Source organism: Myotis daubentonii, chromosome 3 (assembly GCF_963259705.1).
Source record: "Myotis daubentonii chromosome 3, mMyoDau2.1, whole genome shotgun sequence".
Classification (NCBI taxonomy): domain Eukaryota; kingdom Metazoa; phylum Chordata; class Mammalia; order Chiroptera; family Vespertilionidae; genus Myotis; species Myotis daubentonii.
In genome coordinates, this window is record NC_081842.1 from 183,284,578 (window position 1) to 183,303,557 (window position 18,980).

Genomic DNA, 18,980 nt, shown 5'->3' on the forward strand with positions numbered 1-18,980 from the left:
TGGACAGGGGCCAACATAGAGCTGCATCTCGTGTCTTCTCAACATTGAGCTTAGAGTCAAGTGGAGCTAGAACAAGGGGCTACTGGTTTGAATACTCATGAATTAAAGAAAACCTTCTAGAAGAACAATGAGAAATAGCACATACCAAGTTCCTACTAAGTGCCAGGCACAGTGTTAAATCCTTAAATATCTTAATCATCTCAACACTGTGGGGAAGGTATTCTGTTTCCTGTAACTGCGGAAGCCAGCCAGAGGGCACACCACATACCCGGCCCCCCTCCCGGACCCCAAGAAATAGGCTCTTCTGTGGAATGCCAAGCCAGTGCATGCCCACACCTGCTCTGTGGCTGCCCAGTGCTGTAGAACAAGCTAAAATCACCTGTCTGAAGTATAATATGGAGGAATCACTTTGAGTGTCTCTGGTGGGAAATGGGGGTGACCAATGGTGCTCTCAAAGCAAACCCTCTAACTTTCAGAAGGGCTGTAAAGACAGAATTGATTTTGAATGGCAGGTTTCCTGAATCTACTTGTGCTGCTTTGGCTCCTTTGTGCTGCCCCCTCTGTTTCAGCTCCTGTTTAAGTGCATAGTGTCAAGTACCAGCTTCGGACTTAACTTGTGTTCAAATCCCAGCTGGGTCCAAAAGAAGATAAAAGTAGTACCTATACCTTACCGAATGTCTACATTAATGAGAACATGGGAGCAGAGGACTCTGCACAGCACCTGGCACATGGTAAGTGATCAATAAAAGGTAGCTGCTGTTATTATAAACCACACCAAGACCTGCCTAAACATGCAGGAAACGGGTATTAAAATAGAAATGACACGTGGCAAGGATGATACAGAAACCTCTGCATTGCCCAGGATTGGTGCCTTCTAATTCAAAGCAACAAGAAACAAGAATACTCAAGAGGGAAGGAGTAATGACATACATATGGCCAGAGAGCTAGGAGTAAAGGAAAAGAAGACTGTCCTGGGAGGGAAAAGGGGACATAAGAAATAAGATCAGGGAGACGAGGTGTTGGTATACGTCATCATCAGAGAAGAAAGCAATTCCTCTTACTCTGAGGACTCAAAACCTTTCCTTATTGAGTAGCAGAGTCCCAAATACCGAGCTATGGCAGCAGCTTGATTTTCTGGACATTTAGAAATCAGATCACATGGTGTTGTTTTGTGTATATGGATTCCATCTGAAGGATCTCGATAAACGACATTACATAACAAGCAGGGTATGATGGAAAAACCACAGGCCAAGTCAGGGACAGAAGTCTTCTGAGCTCCTGCAACATCCCATACAAACTGCTGGACTTTTCTGCCATCTATTGTTTTCGTCTCTTTCCCCCACTGGATTGTAAACCCTCCAGGGCAAAAACCTTATCTTATGTTCTGTAAGGTCCCTTTCTAGCCCCAAAACACCATCATTGTCAGAGGCTGAAGGAACCTCCAAAGATGTCCGTACCCTAATCTGTAGAGCCTGTGAGTATGTTACACTACACGGCAAAGGAACTTCAAATGGGAGATTACCCTAGATCAGCGGTTCTCAACCTGTGGGTCAAGACCCCTGTGGGGGTCAAACAACCTTTTCACAGGGGTCGCCTAAGACCATCGGAAAACACATATATAATTACATATTGTTTTTGTGATTAATCACTATGCTTTAATTATGTTCAATTTGTAACAATGAAAATACATCCTGCATATCAGATATTTACATTACGATTCATAACAGTAGCAAAATTAGTTATGACGTAGCAATGAAAATAATTTTATGGTTGGGGATCACCACAACATGAGGAACTGTATTAAAGGGTTGAGGCATTAGGAAGTTTGAGAACCACTGCCCTAGATTGTCCAGGTGAGCCTAACCTAGTCATACCAGCTCTTACAAACAGAACTTTACCTGGCTGGAGGTAGGAGAGATGAGGCAGAAGGGGGCATCAGAGAGATTTGAAATGTGAGGACTCAACTAACTTTGAAGATGAAGGAAATGCAGGCAGCCTCCAGGAGCTGAGAACACCCCAGGCTGCCAGCAAGGAAGCAGCGACTTCAGCCCCACAGCAGCACGGAACCGCGTTCTGCCAACATCCTGAAGAGCGTGGAGCAGATTCTCTTGCAGGGCCTCCAAGTAAGAGTCCAGGGCAGCCAACACCTTGAGTTTGGCCTCATGAGATCTGGAGCTGAGAAGCCAGCCAAACCGACCCAGTCTTCTGAACTACATACATTTGAGTTAAGCCACTAAGTTTGTGATCATCTGTTACAGCAGCAATAGAAAACTAATACAAACGTTAATAATTAAAACTGCATTTCCCACACATCATTTCACTAAACCTTCCCAATAAGCTTGATAGTGTTATTGTTTCCTTATTTTAGGGAACTGGCACTCAGGGAAGGATAAGCAACTTGCTCAGGTGACCAGCTAACAAGTACTTGAGCCACAAATCAAACTTTGGTCTTCAGGTTCCAACTCCAAAGAGAGCTGGGTCCCACACTGCAGCTACCATCTGTGGCCTGAACAGTCTACCTTAAGATAACTAAGAAATGGAGTAAAAAAAAAAAAAAAAAGACAAAAATGAAAGAAAATCAGGCTGCTTTCACAGTGAAAATGTAAAAGCTTTTGGATTCTCCTTTCTGTTTCTTCCAAAGATTTCAAGTTGGGGAACAAGTCAGAGTAGAGACAAGTAAACATAAGAAGGTTCACGTCTTCTTTCTGGCCCATAGAAGAAAAAAAGGTTTTGATAAACGGCAAAAGGAGAAATCCTCAAAAGAGTGGCTGTCAAGGAACTATTTCCTCCCATTGAGATGCCCTCTCGGCCACTGCTAGGTGCGTCTTTCACAGTGAAATGCAGCTGGGTTTAGGAACGTCTCTGGTTGGGGAGTTCAGTCCACTCGTGACCAATTTTTAGTGTCAGGGAGTTCGCCCAATTATCAGTCTGAAATTTCCCGTTTTATATTTCTTCCCTTTACTTCTAATAACAAAGAAAAAGAAATCTCCCCTTTTTGGTCTTCCCATTTCTTAAATATTGGTGAACTGTTATCAGACTCTACCCTGGGATATCATTTTGCCAAGCTGAAGTCTCTTAAATCAGCCTTTCTCTTCTACTGCTGTGTCGTCATGTCTGAACTTCTTTTCCACTTATTTAAGTTCTAATGAGGTGTTTAATCCTGAACCAAGAGTTCTGTACACTGCAGAAGGGGCCATATTCTAAAAGGTGGATTATACAATAACCAACTTGGTAGTTGGTTAGAACATAACACTACTGCTTGCTTCTCTGCCTGCAATTTAAATAAACAGCAGACTACAATGAATTTCCCCCAATTTTACATAAAAGCTTTTGGCCACAAATTCAGGAACTAAAAGGTCAAGTATTTACTACATGCTGCTGAAAACAGCACTGTGAATATTTACAAAGTATTTAAATGACTATTAATAGAACAGACAGACTAAATAGACATCACTTTTTGCAATAAGTTTTGGATATGATACATTTAAAAAGTATATTTCTCCAAGAAGTCTGGCTAAAACTCCACACCATATTAAACTTCCTGCCAAATGGAATCAGACGCCACATTTCTTAAGGTCCAGAAATCTGGCCCAGTATTCTCTGCTCTTACCAAGAACTAAAGAGCTGTTTGTTTGCAGCAGTCTCCAGATAGATATTAATACTGGACCTTTCCAGTAGATTTTGTAACTCTCTATTGAGAAAAACTCTAAAATTTGGCCAGACGTGGCTATGGTTCCTGATAGCACATAAATCTTTCAGGGCCCTCATTAGCTGTTTAGTACTATAACCCAACTTCCCAATTCCTATCAGTGGGGTCTCTAAGCACACTCAATCCCACTGAGTAACTTACCCAGAGGTACAATCTGGCTGATTACCTTTTCCCCCCTCCTTTATTTCTAGACAATAACATCAAGCAGCTTCTTTGTGCTCAAAGAGCAACCGTACCATGGGCAGCTAGAACTATAATCTTTGGCTGAAATGCAAAACTCCTGAACATCAGACAGATAATTCCAAGTTCATTCACTTAGTCACAGATACTATGAAATGTTAATGATTCTTGAGGAAAAATATCAGAATATAGACAGTCTATAAAAAAATGCAACTTGTCTCCAATCCTGAAGCCAGCTGATTATCTGAACTCAAGGATTGTCACAAAATGTTCCATTCCAATGAATAAATTGCTTCAGGTCCAAAAAATTCTTTTTCTCAAATAACATTAGGCACCACCTATCTATTGAGTACCTACTATGTGTTTGACATTTGACGACGAGAATTGCTAATCCTCACAACCAACAAGGTGTGAGGATTATTATTCCTTTTATACAGAGGGAGAAACAGGCTCAGAGTCATTACCTCTAAGTCCCAAAGCTGCATGAGTGCCCAAGCTAGGACCCCAACCCTCATCTGGTGGGCTCCAACTTCTCCCACTATACCAGACTGCTCTAAGTGTATTATCTTCTGAAACTGCTTACGTTTCAGAAGATAAAGCTGTTAATTATAGGATTTAATGTCGTATTTCTTTTTTTCTAAGGTAATATATATGAGGAAAATAGAAGTTTATATGTGATTGAACCTTTGAAGGTATTTTACAATTTAAAAAGAACTTTAGTGATCACTGTCCAGTCCTCATTTCTTCAAGAAACTTTTACTCATGTGTATTCTGGCAGACATGGTATTAAGGCTAGAGACATGAAGATAAATGACATAGAGTTTCTTCCCTTGAGGTGTTCACAGTCTAATGAGACAATTTTAAAAAATGTAACAGCATCCGCCTTGTGCAGAGGAAGAAACTGAAGGCTGGTGAGGGTTAAGTGCCTTGTCCTAACTTAGCTTCCAGGAGGCAGACTGGACCTGATTCCAGATTCTTCTGATCCCACCTCACTCTGCCCCCACCACCCCCACCCTCCTCTTCCTAATCATGCTCTCTGTTGTTTTCCCACATATGCAACGAAGACTGTGGAAGCCTGAGAGTTGGAATTGTCTAGACAAGTACAGCAACAAGACCACTGACTCTAATGCATTCAGAACCCACTAGGCCACCTTGTAAGAAACATGTAATAAAACCACAACAAAGCGACTTTTCGTATTTATTACTTTGGGCTGCTTCAATCTTCAGTTGAACTCTGTTCTGGGAAGCTGCAAATATTTTCAAAGAAAGAGCAGGACAGGTCACGCTAATGGAGAATTTTTAATGTTCTCTTTCATCATCAGGGCACCAGAGGGTCATTGTAATAGAGAATGCATTTCTGTGGCAAGGTCCCTATCCTCAGAGATTGTTATTCAGCTTATCTTATTTACTCACTTAATGGCAGTAAGCCAGGACTTTGTGCTGAGGGTATCAAAACGGATGCATGTGATGCAGTTCTCCCTGCCCTTAGGGAGCTCTCTGTTCAGTGTAGACAGAAACAAAATTATTACAAAGGAATGGTTAGCTCTATTCTGTCACTACATAGGTGACAAACAGGGACAGCTTCCTGAAAGCTAAAGGTATGAAAAGGATTTTGCCAAATGGGTAAGGTGAGGGGCAGGGCAGGGAGAAACTGGCGAGGATGGGCACAGAGAGCAGCACCTACAAGATGGCCTAATTTAGAACTAAAAGAATTAACTAAAGTGCTTGCCCACTACCAAATGGAACTCTCCTGTTCTTATTCATAGCTCTTTATGTAACCAGTTCCCATCTTGCTTTTATCCCTACTACTCTACTGAAACAGATTTCGTAGTGATCACCAATGACTTCTATGTTGCCAAATTTAATCCAGTAGATGATTTTTAGACATCATCCTACTCGACCTCACAGTAGCACAGGACACAGTTGATCACTCCCACTTTTTGGTTTTACTGTACTCTCTTCTCCGGAAATTTCCCTCCACCTCTCTAGCCCCTCTGCCTCATCCCCACTGCCAGATTCTTCTTCCTCTACCTGATCTGTAAAGTTCCACAAGGCTTACCTCAACCCCCCTCCACTCCCTAGGTGATATCAGCCATTCCTGTAGCTTTAAAGACCACCCCTATGCTCGACTTCAGAATATATCTCTAGCCCAGCCAGCATGGCTCAGTGATTGAGTGCTGACCTATGAACCAGGAGGTCACTGTTCGATTCCCGGTCAGGGCACATGCCCAGGTTGTGGGCTCAGTCCCCAGTGTGGAGCGTGCAGGAGACAGCTGATCAATGATTCTCTCTCATCATTGATGTTTCTATCTCTCTGTCCCTCTCCCTTCCTCTCTGAAATCAATAAAAATATATTCTTTTTTTTTTTTTTTTAAATATATTTATTTTTATTGATTTTTTACAGAGAGGAAGGGAAAAGGATAGAGAGTTAGGAACATTGGTGAGAGAGAAACATCGATCAGCTGCCTCCTGCACACCTCCCACTGGGGATGTGCCCGCCACCAAGGTACATGCCCTTGACCGGAATTGAACCTGGGACCCTTCAGTCCGTAGGCTGATGCTCTATCCACTGAGCCAAACCGGTTAGGGCAAATGTACAACTTTTAAGTATACAGTTCAGTGGTATTAAATATACTTATGCCGGGGTCCAACCCCAGCAGGTCCAGGGGTTCCCAAAGGCGTAGACGGAGTCGGCGAAGAAGGAATGACACGGAGACAGCGTTCAGTTGATCAGCAGCCCAGCCAGGATCTCCAGCCAAGTTCTGGTCTCGATCTCCAGAGAGGTTCTGCTCAAAAATATATTCTTTTAAGAAAGAATATATCTCCAAGTTGACCTTACCTCTGAGCTCATCCTGTAAATCCAATTGCCTGCTTGCTAACTCCACTGGTAAATCTCTCAGGCATCTCAAAGTTAACAAGTTCATAAGTGGAGCCTATTATTTCAACCACTCTCCCTAAAGCCTGCTTGTCCCCTCATCATCCCAGTCATGACCCACTATTCACCCGGCCTGTCACCGGAAGTCATTCTTGCCCCTACATCCAGTCACCAAGTCTGTCAGCTCTACCTCTGCTTACTTTTCCACTTCTGTTTCCATCACTGGCACCCTCTTCCAGGACACCATCTTCTTGCACCTGGGCGTCCACGCCTGCCCCCTACCCTCAGTACATTCTCTGCAGGGCTGCTACAGTGACTCTAAATCATTTCATTCCTATGCTTACAGCCCTTCTCTGATGTCCTTCAGTTCTTTCACAAATATTCCAACTCCATTTCTCTCCTTCTGGTACATGGTAAGATTGTGAAGTTAGGTGGGGGGCATGTGACTTTCTTTGGATAATGAAGTGGGAGTAAGAGTGACTTGGAACACTTCTGGGTGGAAACTTTAAGAGCCAATGTGTACTTTCCCTTTTCCTCTTCCCCTGCCATGATGGTCACAATGCTCCAGAGAGCAGCTACTCCCTTAGCCCGATTCTTCACTTAGGATATGATGCAAAGTGGATATGCAGCATGAGTGAGAAATAAACACACATGAAGCTACACCTTCAACAGCTCCCAACTGCACTAAGAATGACATACAAACTCCTTACCATATCACCTTTCGTACCGCTCAGGAGTTTTCTCGGGTTTCGCGCGCCATCTGTTAAGGACCGCTCACGAGTGTTCTCGTTTTTCACGCCCATGGAAAAAGGAGCGGATCTAGATACTTACGTAAATTCTGTTTGGTCCCTCTTCATAGAGGAAAATGTTTTACGCAGTGCCATACGTTAAAAAAATACTAGGAGCTTTAATTGTTTAATTGTTTTTGTAAATAAAAATGTTATAATTATTGAAAAACAACACCTAAAGTGCATTATGATGATTTAAATAACGTGCAGTTTGCCCGAAAACGTGCGGTTCCTGGCGTATGTCTTAGAGATTTCTATGCGGTATGAAAGGTGATATGAACAGATTCAAGTATAATCAGCTCCTACATATCCATCCAACCTCATCTTGGGCCTGTCCTTCCCATTCACTATATTCCACTCACATGGGCCTCCTTGCAATTTTTGGAACACGCCAATATATGTCCTGCCAATTCGACTTCTCTTTCTACCCTTTCATGCAATGTTCTTTGGTTCACTCCGCAACCTTTAGATCCCAGCTTAAATATTACCTCTTCAGAAATGTCTCCCTTACCACTTTATCAAAGGAGACCCCTCACTGTGATTCTCCATCCCAGCGCCCTGACAATTTCCTGCGTGGCTCACCAGTCTGTAATTACTATTCATCTCTTTGACTGACTGTCTCTTCAACTAAGACTGTAAGTACTGTGAGGGGAGGAACTCACCACTATCTCCACTGCCTAGCACTGTATCCTCCACATAGCACCCTATATAAGGTAAGCATTTGATAACTATTTGTTCAATAAATGAACGAGTAAAACAAAGACTCAAAAAGTGGGACATTAGAAAACACTACAGACATCATATCACGTATCAGAGGCAAAAGGTGGAGGTAGTGGCGGGGACAGGAAGGGAATTCACATTTACAGTGAGGCAACTAAGAATGATGATGATGCACCTAACGCTAATTTAGGTACTTCACATATGTTATCTCTCTAGGTCCCCAGTAATCTTAGGACATCAATATTAATATCTTTATAAGTCAGGCAACTGAGGCTCAACCTGCTCAAGTAGCAAAACCAATAACAGCAGTTTTAATTACTAAATAATTTTCTATTATACATATAAGTTGCACTTTTATGTAAATACATTTCTACTACAAGAACCAGTTTTTGGTTTTGCTTTTTCAGGCTCAGCCTAGAGCCTATTTCAGGTGTCACTTATTATTTGGGGATAAGTGAATGCAGAATAATGTAGTAAATCCAAACTACAGATAAATCAGACATTTCTGTGGAAACTTTTTTCTTGAAGTCTTTCATCTCAGAGTCAGAAGCTACTATGATTAGGAAATAGGTCTGTGTTCTAAATGCACTTTATGGGACTTGAAATAAGCTTATATTGGCTTAATTTGCCACCTTTCCCCATCACCAAATGCTATTCCACTTGGTCACAGAAAAGCTCAAAGTTCTAAGGGGATCTGATCCACAGTCCTGATCAGCACAGGTTCCAACAAGCGTCTAAAACTTAAATTGGCTTTTTGCCTCTGACCATCTTCGGGCAAAGTAACGTGTTAGCAACAGAAAGGTGAAGCCGGAATAACTCTCAAAAAGTGCTCTGAATAGACTCACAGGATGATCAGAGCATCAGAAACCTTACAGACCACCTACTTAAATCCCCTCTTTCAACAACTGAGCAAACAGGCCACGCAGGCAGTTACTTATGTGCCTGAGAGAAGCAAGAGCCCTGGCTCCTGGTCCAGCGTTCCGACAACCCATGGCTCCCTAATGAAGACCTGCTGATTGTGTCAAAGTAACCAGGAGGCAGCGGCTAGATGATGACAGATTGGAAATCCCTCAGTGTTTCTCTTTCTCTTCATCTCCTTCATTAGACAACCCTGAACAAAAAGGACAAACGCAATAAAAACAAAGGAGATCAGGAAGAGCAATTTTAATTTCTATTAAACATTCTTCCATTATTTTACCCCATATCTTACTGAGTTATAAGAAATAACATTAGCATTAGAAAAACTAGGAAGAAAGATAAATGTGGGTAATTATTCAACTAAACATATGAAAAGACAAATTATAATAGGATTGAACTTTATAAACTTAAATTAATATAATTTTTAAACTGCATGTCAAAGAAAATTTTATTAAAAATAATTTAACACTGATTTTTCAGGAAGGAAACTAATTTAAAAATATTTTTATTTTAAAAATAGGCCTGTGTTCAACTATAAAATTTCCCCCCAAGCTCTGATATTTTTTATTTAGATCTGGGAAGAAAATATCACTCTGATGGCACAAAATGCCAAAATTTTAATTGTTTTAATCCCAGCACAGAATTGTAAAAACTTTTAATGGAAAACAGATGAAGGTCATTAAGTGCACAACACTAATTTCTGGCCAGCTTCTGGTATTTGGTTTCTTCCCTAGTTCTCCCAAGGAAAACTTAAATTGAATCTTCAGCAGAATAATCCTCAAATATACTTCATAAGCAAAATGAGAGCTTTTGTTTACATAGTTTTTGGATTTTGCTGTTCCTAATTTTATTCTGGAACTCAATTTTACTCAAAACCATAATTACCATATTAACTTTGTAATGCACAGTTGTATGCAATTCAGCAAAGCAGTAGTACACCATCAGGCTCTATTTACCCAGAGCTTAGGAAAAACAGGATTGGTCACACCCACTTAAAAACAAATCTCATGCTATTTGCCAATGCTTGGTTTCAGTCTAAGTTCTGAGAGTGAAATACATGGATATATATCTGTAAGTCTCATCTTGATTTTCAAAGGTAGGCACAGGAAGTTCTTCACAGCTTAGCTTTGCCCGGCTGGAGCTGAAGATTCTGTAACTTCATAGCCAGACCCATGTTGCCAGCGATTTTCAATTTGCCTTGAAAGAAGGCCTGTAAGTAAGAAGAAAGCAACTTTATTACTTAGTGTTATTTGCTTTGAAATTGCTGATATTTCTAGACTAGCCAACCCTGAGATCACTTATTTATCAGGTCTCTTATACTTTCTTCAAACATGAAACTCAGCGTCCGGAATACATTTAGAACCAGATTCTTCAACAGGAAGGAACTATAAAAGCCATGCTGTACTTAGAGCAGTTAAAAGGCACAGCTTTCCCAGAAATCTTCTCTTAGAAACGGAGTCTGTTTTTACCTGCCTTCGCAGTGCCTTTTCCAAACACCAGGCTTAGGTGGGTTCACACTAGACTGGCTTTGTCTAAAGAATTACATGTGGATAAGGAATATGAACTGAAAATTTCAGGAGTCTGCTGAGAGGGAAAAGCACATGCTTAACACACTCAAACTCTTGGAATACGATAAGGATGAAATGTCACTAATTTTTCCCCCCTCTTCGGTCTTCATGATAAAGGACTTATCCCTACGGAGGGAGGCCGGCAGCCTGCTGAGACTGAGGAGCTTGTGTTAATCTTTGGCTCAATAAGAAGAATCAAACCAACCCGTAATGCAGAGCCACAATTTGTTCCATTTAACAACGGCCTGGGATTAGATCACATGATGCTTGCTAAATTTATCATGTAACAAAATCCCGGGAAAACTTGGGAGAAATTGCAAAATCGGGAACACAGCCTGATTTCCCTGCTATGATCTCAGTCTTTTCACCAGATTCTTAAAGTAAGGGCTAGATGCAAAAAGTTCCAGTCTTAGCTTTTTAACAAGTACATTAAGAAGTTAGGCGCTCTTCTGCCTCATCCAGGGGAATGCAGAGAGCCCTGCTTTTTCTACACCTTCTAGTAACGGTGACTAATTCCTTTCCCCCCCTCCTCTGTCTGGACAAACTAAATATTTCCTTCCTATATGGCACTCAGCCTTCTGTCTGATGACTTAAAGGTCAGGTGTCTCAGAACACAATATATTTAACATATGTCCTTTAAAAATATGAACCAGTGGTACCTGGAAGAGAAACTCACCATCTTTCCCTTTTTGAAATTAAAAGAGAAAATGACTCTTTGCTAATTATTACAGAGAACACATGAATCTCCGCCCTTCGGAGAATCCAAACGCAAGAATCACTTTAATCTGGCCCTCGGTGTTCTTGCTGCTGGAGAGCACGCTGCCCTGTCTCAACTGTAGCCAAACAGTGGAGCTGCAGTCAAATCCTCTACGGAGCATGAGGGAAGGCCACCAGCACATTAGTAGAAAGGTCTGTCGGTTTTTTATCTTTAATTCCTTTGGGTGCTAACAGGTGCTCAAGAAAAACAAGCTGACACTTCACTCTCCAAAATGGATGGTAAACAGATAAAGTGAGTGAGCTCAGGGTGGCTGGTGTGTGAAGTCTGATCACCCTGCCAAGGAAGTGCATGGAGTGCGTGCACAGTGGGAGGAGGAGCAGTGGGTGGGAAGGAGGGTGACAGCCAGCTCCTATACTGGTGGCCTCTGTTCTGTCCAGATTTTTGGAGCAGGCTCAGTGGGTGGAAATGTCAGTGCCAATGGTGTCTATTCAGTTGAAACGTCACAAATGTACATCTCTCGTTTGTCAACGCATTAACTGAAATATGCTTAGTTGCTTAGATAAAAGCATTTAAAAAAGGAATACAGTGGGAGTCAGATTTGGTTGTTTTATCCAATCTCTATAATTACTAAGGGACCACAGGAAAAAGACCTAAAACAAATCAGGCTGAGGCAACAACAAAGAAAGGTTACAATGGAAAGAAGTATCTGAGTTTCTAAGATAAGCACAATCTAATGGGGAAGAGAGGCACATTAAGACTCATATAACCCTAGCTGGTTTGGCTCAGTGGACAGAGCATCAGCCTGCAGACTGAAGGGTCCTGGGTTCAATTCTGGTCAAGGGCACATGCCCAGGTTTCGGGCTCGATCCCCAATAGGGGGCATGCAGGAGGCAACTGGTCAAAAATTCTCTCTCATCATTGATGTTTCTATCTCTCACTCCCTCTCCCTTCCTTTCTGAAATCAATAAAAATATATTTTAAAAAAGAACAAAAACCTCATACAATGTGGCAAGCGCTAAGCTAGCAGCCCAGGAAGTGGAACAGAAGAGGAACTGGCTACAGCTCCCAACAACTTGGAAGGAGGTCTTTGGAGATAATATCTGAGCTTAATTTGAGAGACACGGGAAGGACCCATTAGGCAAAGATACAAAATAAAAGGTCACGCCTGTGTTCACACCTCGCCCTCCTTCCACCTGGATTGCTCCTATTCTCCATGTGTGCACCACTCACTTCTGAACCCTGAGGACTCAGCTCACTTGTCACTTCCTGTGAGCCTTTCTCTGAGAGCCCAGGAAGTCAATCAAGGCTGCTCCTTCCCCCACCCTCCCTGGCCACAAACCTGGCATGGCACCTCCGATATTTGGCTGCACTTACTCTTTTGCAGATCTGTCTTATACCAAACTGTGGATGCTCTGAGCATGGGAAATATTTCATATTCGTCTGGGCATTTCCAGCACACAGGACAGTGTCTGGCACGTAGTCTGCTCCACATGTGTGTCGTTTGTTAAGTGAACACTGAGTTTTGTGGGTGTGACCACTTTGCACTTCATGATATTGCAACAGGAGATAAAGTGGAATGGGCTAAAAGACCCACCCACTGGAAGGATGTAAGTGCCATTCAACTTACCGACTGAGGATTCATTTTACCCGTCATTAAAGCCATCAAGTCCGAGTCAGCCATTGTGATGGTGCAGTCAGCCTTCTTATCTAAAGCGGATATTTAGGAGAAGAAAAGAGAAAAAGGGAGGGTTCAATTTTATGTACACATTTTAGTCAAAGGCCACTGACTGCAACAGAATCACATCCAGACAAGAGCAGTGTGGGGAAACGGGCACTTCATGGCATTAGTCACAAGCAACCACAACATTTAACAAGAGAGAACTCACTACGTAGATGATGGTATAGTGTAAACCAGTGGTCGGCAAACCCATTAGTCAACAGAGCCAAATATCAACAGTACAAAGATTGAAATTTCTTTTGAGAGCCAAATTTTTTAAACTTAAACTATATAGGTAGGTACATTGTTATTAACTTAATTAGGTACTCCTAAGGCTTAGGAAGAACCACGCTCAAGGGACCAAAGAGCCGCATGTGACTCACAAGCCGCAGTTTGCCGACCACTAGTGTAAACAATCATTTGTTCAACAGGTATTCTAAAAACATCCAGATATACTGAGTTTTTTTGAGGACTTTTAATGGCTAGTGTACTGACATTCTCAAGAATACTAAACGCAGAAAATGGATTTCTGCTAATATATCATTGATGGTTTCATCTCTTAGATTTTTCCTAGTTTCCTATAAACTAGTAAACATGTAAGGGTTTTTATTTGTAAAAAATATTTTAAATGGAACCACACAATATTTATTCTTTTAGGTCTTGCTTCTTTTGCTCAGCATTGTAAGATTCATTAATATTGGGCCATAATTTGATAATATTTTGAATTCTAAATTATTTGTGCATATAGCAATAGTTCATTTTTACTATGTGAATGCACCAGAATTTACTTATTCATTCCATGGTTGATGCATCTTTGCAATGCTTCCATTTTGGGGCCTTAGGAATTTTCACCATCTACAGTGACAGAATTAGGAATCGTGGCTCCTTTTAGGAGCGAGTTGTGATGGAAGGAGCTGTGAGGGAGGTTTCTGGATGCTGGCAACATTCTGCATCTTGATCTGGGACATACATTCATTCATATGTTATACATTCATTTGTTAACATCTACCAACTTGTACACTTCAGGTTGGACTTGGCCCATAGGCCACAGCTTTTCAACCCCCAAAGTAGATGATGGAATTACAGGAGAGTAATTTTTTTCATTTTCTCTATCTTTTCTGATTTTTTTTTACACTGAGTAAATATTACTTATACAAAGTTTTAAAAATATTAATTTTAATATCATCAAGATTTCATGAAAAAAAAGCTGTACAACAAAGACTCTAATATCTCATTTGTTAAATCAGCCAGGTCGACTGTAGACAAATGAGAGGTTTCAGATACAAAAGGAGAAATTCCCCAAGAAATCAAACTTATCGCAGTATTTTAGGCAATCGATATAACAATAGTACTCCTCCTCAAGTTAAAGTTGGCCTCTCCTAGAAACCAAGTCACTTTCTGTCTCACAATTCTGCTTTATTTTCCTTCGTTGCACGTATCTAAAACTACCTTACGTATTTTTATAGATGCTTTCTGCCTGTACTTGTCCACTAGGATGAAACTTCGTGGGGGCAGAGCCCCTGTCAGTTTGTTCTCTGCTACAAGCTAGGCCCTTGAAGAGTACTTTATACACAAAAGGCAATCAATACGTTTCTTGTTGTATAAATAATTTAGAATTCAAATTACTATCAAATTATGGCCCAAAACGAATCAGATAATCTATGCCTCAATAACAGAGACAGGGGTTGCTATGTTCTAAACCAGCGGTTCTCAACCTGTGGGTCGCGACCCCTTTGGCAGTTGAACGACCCTTTCACAGGGGTCGCCTAAGACCATCCTGCATATCAGATATTTACATTACGATTCATAACAGTAACAACAAAAATAATTTTATGATTGGGTCACAACATGAAGAACTGTATTTAAAGGGCCAGAAGGTTGAGAACCACTGTTTGTGCCTCCCCCGCCCCCTCCTCTGAAACTCATATGGTAGGAATCCTAATGCCCACTGCTATTAGCAGGCAGGGACTTTGGGGTTATGAGGGTGGAGCCCTAATGGATGGGATTAGTACCTTATAAAAGAGACCCCAAACCCCTTTCACCATGTGAGCCCACAGCCAGAGGGCACTGGCTATGAACCAGGAAGATGGCCCTCACCAAACATGACTAGGCACCTTGATCTTATACTTCCAACCTCCAGAACTGTGAGAAATAAATTTCTGTTGTTTATAAGCCACCCAGTCTGTGGGTATGTTTGTTATAGCAGCCCAAACAGATGAAGACAGGGATAAACTGTTAAATTATACCATGCCTGTACTATTAAATAACTAAAACAAGATTGAAATAAAAAGTTTTTATTATATATCTTACAACTCAGAGATAGCCCCTAACAAGAATGAGATTCAATAGCCATTCCATCTCTGCCTCTACAAAAGTTTCCCTTATTACTGGAAAAAGGTATGAAGCCTTGAAAATGAAAGAATTGACAATCTTGAAAATCCAATTCTCTTGTAGCTATATAACATCAAAGAGAAGGGAGAAAAAAAGCTAGCAAATTGAGATAGTTGGACTTTTATAGTTGGACTTGATCATAGTATTCCAAGAAAGGACTCTTAGTCAGTGAAAGGTGGCTTTAGGAAGTGAAGTCTGCTGCTGCTGCTGCTGCTGCTGCTATTGCTGCTGATGCAATATCAGCATTTATTGAGCTCTTGCTATGCCAAGCATTTCACGTACATAACTCAGTTGATCGTGACAACTCTATGAGGGTCAGAGAGGTCAAATAACTTGCTCAAGTTATAAGCAGCTGGGCCAGGTGTGAAACCAGATTCCTGCAGCTGAAGCCCATATTCCCATCTCTTAGGCTTTATGCTCCCTCTTGTTATAAGGATACAAATCCATTCAACAGCTCAGTTTTAATTGGGAACTTCACCAAATCTTCAGCATCTGATGGATCCCATGCGTTCTAGTTCCCCACAGAGTCTTAGAGAAGTCTAATGTGTTTGATCAAAATTAATGTTTAATATCTGGGTTGGGAAGGAAGCAATGATTTACTGAGCACTTACTAAGCTGTCGTGCTTTATGTACCCTATCTCATTTAATCCTCACAACAGTTCCATAAATAGAAATTATTCTCACCATTTTCTCGATGAGGCGATTGGACTCAGGGAAGATAGACACCTAGTAAGTGACAGAGCCAAGGTTTGAACCCAGGCGTGGGTGTCTCTACAGGCTAAGCCCTGTCTACTATCCCGTGGGGAAGGGAGATGCTGAGGCTTTCTATATCACGTTCCCCACAAAAGGGCAGAACTGACAACTCCAGTAAGTGCTCACAGTGCAGAATAAAGGAATGAAAGAATAATGTGTCATGTCAGATTAAGGAAACTTGGTTTCCTGAAGATATGCTATGTGAGTTGCTTCAAAGAAGAGGAGAATTCGTGGGCACATAGGCAGGAAAAAAAATTATGGAAAATGCACAAAGTCTAAAGTATAATTATTACCAAACTCTTAGAAAATAAGCAAATGAAATACATTTAAGTAATTCTTTGTTAACAGAAAGTTAATCCCTCAACACTATGTGCATGCCAAACGTACTAGCAATTCTCTAAGATGCCAGTTCAAACTAGGACAGGTTATTAATGCTCTAATGTAGCTGATCTCTAACAAACGGGCACTTGTTGGCTGATGTAAAAGGAGCTGGCAATTTCCAGTGGTGGCTTTTACTGAGTAAGTCCATGTTTCAGCACCACTCCTGGCTGCCAACATGTGTCAGTTTCAGCAGAAATTACCTTGCTCCAGGGTAAAATCCCTTCGGGTCTGGGACGGGGCACCTGATGAAGGGCGAGCTCATTGCCAGAGTACTTACGCAAGGAACAAGCTTTTCCTGAGATTAAGCAATAGCTTTCCGTAAACATATTCTCTCTCATGACAAACACCAATAACAAAACAGAAAAAAAAATGAAATCACCTTAACATCTGCCTGGGCGTGTCAGAATATAATCCTATAGTATCTATAACTATTCACTCATTAAAAAGAACTATTTCCCAAAAGTACTTTTTATTTCTAAAAGGTAGAATACAGATGAAGCAGCTCATAGAAGTCAAACATATAGCCATTTTCTATCTACTCATTTTGAGAAAAAAGACTACACATATAATTCAGGAACTTCTCACAACAATGCCATCCTTTCCACACCAGATGGATGGCCTTCCTACTGCTCAGCTTTTCCTTCAATTAATCTTTAGTTGACTCCTTATTTAACAGTGCACGTAGCACTGCTCTTTACATTTTCTCCTGTCACCAAGCTCTAAACTCTATTCCAGAAGCTCTGCCCACCTCCTATCTATTTCAAAAAGCCCCTGAATACTTATCTACCCTCTCAGAGAAAGGAGGACCCATCCCTCCTTGCTAAGGCTAACCTTCCTTCCACCTGTGCTCCCGATGTCAGCCTGTCCTCCAGGAGCACCCTCAAGAATGTATCAGTAATGAACTCTACCATCTTTGATAGAACTCCTTCTCCTACGCAGCTTCTGGGTCCCAACTTCACCCAGTATCCTTGGCAGTGGCCCTGTAACAGCCTCCCCTTTTCTCACTGCCCACACTCGGGCGACCCTTTCTGCTCAGACAGTGGCAACATGCATCCTCCTAGTTGCTCTCTCTCCTCTGACTTCTCTCTTCCCAATTCATCTAGTCTACTGCACTAGCTCAATCCTCTAAAACACAGCTCTGACTTTCACTTCTCTATTTTAAAAAAGCTTTAGATTCCCAATGGCTTGATTATACGTCAAATCACTTTCAAAGTTCAAAGCATGATATTTTAAACCCTCCGAAAAGCTGGTTCTTAACCATCATACTTCTTATGATGGCTCTCTCCAACAAGAGAAACCTAACATGCAATACACCTACCACTTACTGAATGCTTACTAAGCACCATTCATTCATTCTGTTGTCCATTTTTAAATTATTTATTTTACTGAGGGTCTACCATGTGTCAGGTACTATTCTAGGCAATTCAAAGGGAGGGGGAGGATGAGCAGTAAGCAAGTCAATAATAGTAAGTAAAATATTATATGGTATATCAGATGGTGACAAGTACCATAAAGAAAAATAAAGAATGGTAATAGGGGTATGATTTTTTTAAAAATACACTTTTATTGATTTTTTACAGAGAGGAAGGGAGAGGGATAGAGAGCTAGAAACATCAATGAGAGAGAAACATCGATCAGCTGCCTCCTGCACACTCCCTACTGGGGATGTGCCCGCAACCAAGGTACATGCCCTTGACTAGAATCAAACCTGGGACCCTTCAGTCTGCAGACCAACACTATCCACTGAGCCAAACCGGTCAGGGCTGGGGTGTGATTTTAAAAATGTGGTTAGGGAAAGGCTTCCTGAGAAGGTGACATTTGGATAAAGATCCAAAGGAAATGAGGGACCACGCCATGAGGGCATCTGAGAGAAGACAATTCCAGGCAGAGGGGACAAAGTAGAAAGCTCCTGAGTGGGACCCCGTGTTCAAGCAACAGCAAGAAGGCCAGTAGGACTGGAGCAAAGTGAGGGTGAGTGTAGTCAGACAGAGAAAGCTGGGGTCAGGTCAGGTGGTGCCATCGTACCATTTTGAGCAGAGGAGGGTCACAATCTGACTTAAGTTTTTAAAGGATCATTGAAGCTGGTGTGTGGAGAAGAAATCTGCAGGGGGAAGGTTAGAAACAGGGAGACCAGGCAAAAAAGTGATGGAAGCTTGGACCAAGGTGGTAGTGGTAGAGGAGGACAGAACGTGCTGATGGAGTAGACTGCGGAGTCTGAGAAATAGAGGAGCCAGTGGCGGCCTCAAGGTTTTTGGACTGAGG

The 18,980-nt window shown here is 41.5% G+C and overlaps 1 protein-coding gene across 3 annotated transcripts in view; it reads right to left on the reverse strand.

Moving 5' to 3' along the window:
• Positions 1-9,648: 9,648 nt before the first annotated feature.
• SCP2 (sterol carrier protein 2) overlaps positions 9,649-18,980 on the reverse strand; it is a 114,807-nt gene continuing 105,475 nt past the window's right edge. For all 3 annotated transcript variants that reach the window (XM_059689552.1, XM_059689551.1, XM_059689550.1), the window contains 2 exons: positions 13,104-13,183; positions 9,649-10,400 (listed from right to left, as the gene is read on the reverse strand). In XM_059689552.1, coding sequence (XP_059545535.1) covers positions 13,139-13,183 — 45 coding nt within the window. In that variant the 3' untranslated portion in view covers positions 9,649-10,400; positions 13,104-13,138. The remainder of the gene's footprint in view (positions 10,401-13,103; positions 13,184-18,980) is intronic.